A 3,611-nucleotide genomic window follows, 5' to 3' on the forward strand; every position below is an offset into this window, starting at 1 on the left:
AATAAAGCCCAGCTCCTGCTCAGCCTGCAAGCCGGGAAAGCTCACATTTCCTGTAACAACACCACCCTCACATCAAGCTTACGTTGTGCCTGCTACAGCAGCACCAACACATGAATACTTCACTCTTCTTAGATTGCATGATCTATACATATTTTTACAGCTTGCACATGCAGCTGTTTATATAAACCTTAACAGAAAGCGGGTAAAGGTAGAGCAAGTGTGTGCTTTACTTTTTATTCCCTTTGTGCCCATTAGTCTGTCTTTATGGCATTTACATTTATTCTAAAAACTCATCCTTGAGAGACAAGGCACGATTAACAGGACTCAACATCCAGTGAAGAAGTTCATGAGCAGAAATATATTTATTGTTAAAAACATAAATATATAAATTATGATTATTGCTATCTTTATCCCACGGAAGCTCCAAAGAAAAGTAATAAAAGGCTTAGTGATAGCATAATAGCATTGTGGTGGACTGTAATCAAATAGCTCTATGCATGGTCCCTGATTTACTGAGAACACCATCTTACACTGATGCAAATGTGAATGAGAACACGGGTGAAACATCAGCCTTACAAATTTAGCACCAGTCAACAGGTGCGCTGCGGGTGCACGATATCATGCCCACAACTCAGCAGTTACAGCCATGTTTCAGTCGCGCTTCTCTCATTTGATTTTCACTTGATTTACTCTTCATTGCACTGTGACTCACACTCATGTCTTTCTCTGCTAGAAAAATCCCAGTCATACTTCCTCATTTCAACACAGGGTTGGAAAAGGAACGTTGTTTTTGCGCCATGCAGCCCCAGGCCTTGTTGCACATTCATCACTGTTATAGGAACTGGTGAGGAAGTAATTGTTTTGTTCCTTTGGGGCACGAGTTCAGGCGAGCACTGTGCCATTTTCAGGCCACCTCAGATCATTGTCCTGATGGTAGAAGGCTGCATAAAGTGTGAGTCCCTTCACAGGGCGGAGTAATCTGAGATTTGTTCTCTTGTCAACAGAGGAGTAAAGCCTGACCAAACAAGGAGCCCATTCATGCACTTGACGATTTGCTTTGTACGCTCATTCAGTCTTTAAGATGGACTTTGCTCTTCAAAGGTACAACATGTGTGCTTATGTAGCAGACCGGGTGGGTATCTTCCTATCAGCGCTGGACTGATATGGGTGAAAAAATAGCCTCTTGTAGCGGAGAAAATTGTGCATAATCCGCACCAGACAGCCTATGCATGCCTCTAGTTTAGACATGCTTGGACACTTTTTGTGTACTTATGTGACTGGCATACACACACTGATGTGCTGAATGCATGTTTGCAGGAATGTTACATAAAGGATAGGGCAGGGCTTATCTCTACTGCAGCATTAGATACAGTATCCCACCATAGACACACTGTGGAACTGCCATGTCTGAGCCACTTTATCCCTTTCACAGCTCAGATGCACTGAACACACAGGCTAACGAGCACTACTCTACTTCCACCCCTGCCCTCATTTTTGCAGCAGCACCCCACCCCCACCCCCCACCCCCAAATGGATAAATACAGACATTCAAGCACAACAAAGAAAAAGAAACATAATTCTGCTTAGATATAAGTATGCATAATATAATTTCATAACAAAAATAAAGCATCTTCCGTACTGACTCTCAAATGTCCTCCTTGCACACATATATCCAAACCATATACAAGACGTTACATCAATCAGATATACGTGTAATATTATAACATGGATGACAAGAACAAAAGAAACTAAAAAAAAATTACACTGAGATTGTGATACCGATGGTTACAAAGAACCAGACCTCTTGCATTCCTGCAAAAACATAAAAACACCTTTTGTTTTTTTCTTTCTTAATAGAAGAGACTGAAAGCCAACATCCACACTATTAAATAGTTTGTAAGAACGACTACTTTCCTTTAAAATTGAACTGTACATAGCAGGTGGGCAAAGTCACGGACAACCAGGGGTGTCAGAAGATTACACAGAGCAAAGATCTGCTAACTTAAACTGCTTGATGCTCCATAGAGTCTCTCATTCTTTCCATTGATTTTTCCTACATCCTTCTGTCTTTATCCCTGTGTATGCAAGTGTCATTTAAGCGGGGAAGGGTACTTAGGCTGAGTCGGAGCACTTGATTCTCATCGAGGTGTGATCTAACTGGTGAACAGCAGTTTCTGTTGTTCGGACAAAGTCAGTCAAAATGTCCAGCGCCGATCCCTTTCACCATCTCCCTTGGCCTTTTTCTGGCCCGCCTGAGCTCCACAGCATCCTCACTTTTTCTTCTTAATCAACGGCACAAGTCAGCTGTCTGGATACGTGGCGTACCGCAGAGAAGTCACTGTTTCGGCTGTTTTCTTTTCAAAGCACCTTTGGTATCTTATTTGTTTTTGTGTCTGCTGTTATTTTTCAGTCTGTCATCTTTACAGAAACGTTTTTTTGGGGGGGGGTGGGGGGTGTTAAATGAAGGATGAATGGCAGTGGGAAGAGGACAGAGCGGGTGTCCTGTTGGAGGTCCCCTCCATTTAGGCCCCTTCCACGCTGAAGTCCATTGTTCGGATTGGTTTCACCTTACATCCACTGTGGGAAAGACAGAGAGAGAAAGACAAGGGTGACATTAGAATCACAGCTTTCCAAGTGCATGTTTTTTTTTTTTTATCACAAAAAAGATATCCAATTAGATTACTGGATTCCAGCCCAATTTCATCACTTTGTTCATGCAATTCAAACACAACTCACACAAAGCCTGCAGTGTTTCTCCAGATTTCAAAGACCGTCCTCAGACAGACATTATCATGTCCAGTCAATATGCAGCATGTGTGTATTTTGGTGTGTGTGGCTGCTCTGTTTTTTTTTTTTTTTTTTTTTTTAAAGAGTGATGACAATGTGATAAGGTGAAGGACAGCAAAAATAAAAGAATATAGACAGAGGAGTGATTTCTAAGAAGTGAAACAAACAGTTTTACGGTACAAGGAAATAGGCTCACTCAACCGCATGCAAGCACAATACACAGCAGATAAAAGCAGTGTGCATGCTCAACAGGCCACAAGCTCAGCATGCAGCACTGAGGACAGCACAGAGGACAAGACTCCTTAGGCCCTCCTCTCCTCACACTGATTGGCTGTGATGTTATTGGTGACGGTGATTGGCGGGCCTCTTTGCACCCGATTGGGCCAGTGCAGTGCCAAAAGGTGATAAAATGCTGCAGTTCTTAAGTCTACCTGTTCACTTCACAGCTCTCCAGTGGACTTTGGGTATGAGCGCAACTTTTTTTTAAGTCACCAATAATTCCTTGGTGCGTCTTAGCTTTTTAGGTTTCCTTTTTTTACCTTTGGCCTACGGTGGCCTGAAAACACAAAGTCAGGGAGGGTGGATAGGAAGGAGGGTTAAAAGCAAGAAGCAGGGTTTATAATACAGAAAGAGGCAAAACAGCCTGGGATAGCAGCAGAGAGTGCAAACATATAACACACTATAAATTCTTCAGATGCCTTATCAGCACACATACAGCGCTTATCTGCTCCCAAGGAGAAAAAGGCCTCAGATCAAGGCACTGGCGGTTTACCTGCTGTCATGCCAAGCAGCCTTTGGACACCCTCCCTTGACACACAAATTCA

At 42.8% G+C, this 3,611-nt stretch overlaps 1 protein-coding gene across 1 annotated transcript in view; it reads right to left on the reverse strand.

Annotated features, from left to right (window-relative positions):
* Positions 1–361: 361 nt before the first annotated feature.
* Positions 362–3,611, reverse strand: part of pdgfab (platelet-derived growth factor alpha polypeptide b) — an 18,670-nt gene continuing 15,420 nt past the window's right edge. The window contains exon 6 of the mRNA XM_030735846.1: positions 362–2,577. Coding sequence (XP_030591706.1) covers positions 2,564–2,577 — 14 coding nt within the window. The 3' untranslated portion in view covers positions 362–2,563. The remainder of the gene's footprint in view (positions 2,578–3,611) is intronic.

This window comes from Archocentrus centrarchus, chromosome 8, assembly GCF_007364275.1.
Source record: "Archocentrus centrarchus isolate MPI-CPG fArcCen1 chromosome 8, fArcCen1, whole genome shotgun sequence".
NCBI classification, from domain to species: Eukaryota; Metazoa; Chordata; class Actinopteri; order Cichliformes; family Cichlidae; genus Archocentrus; species Archocentrus centrarchus.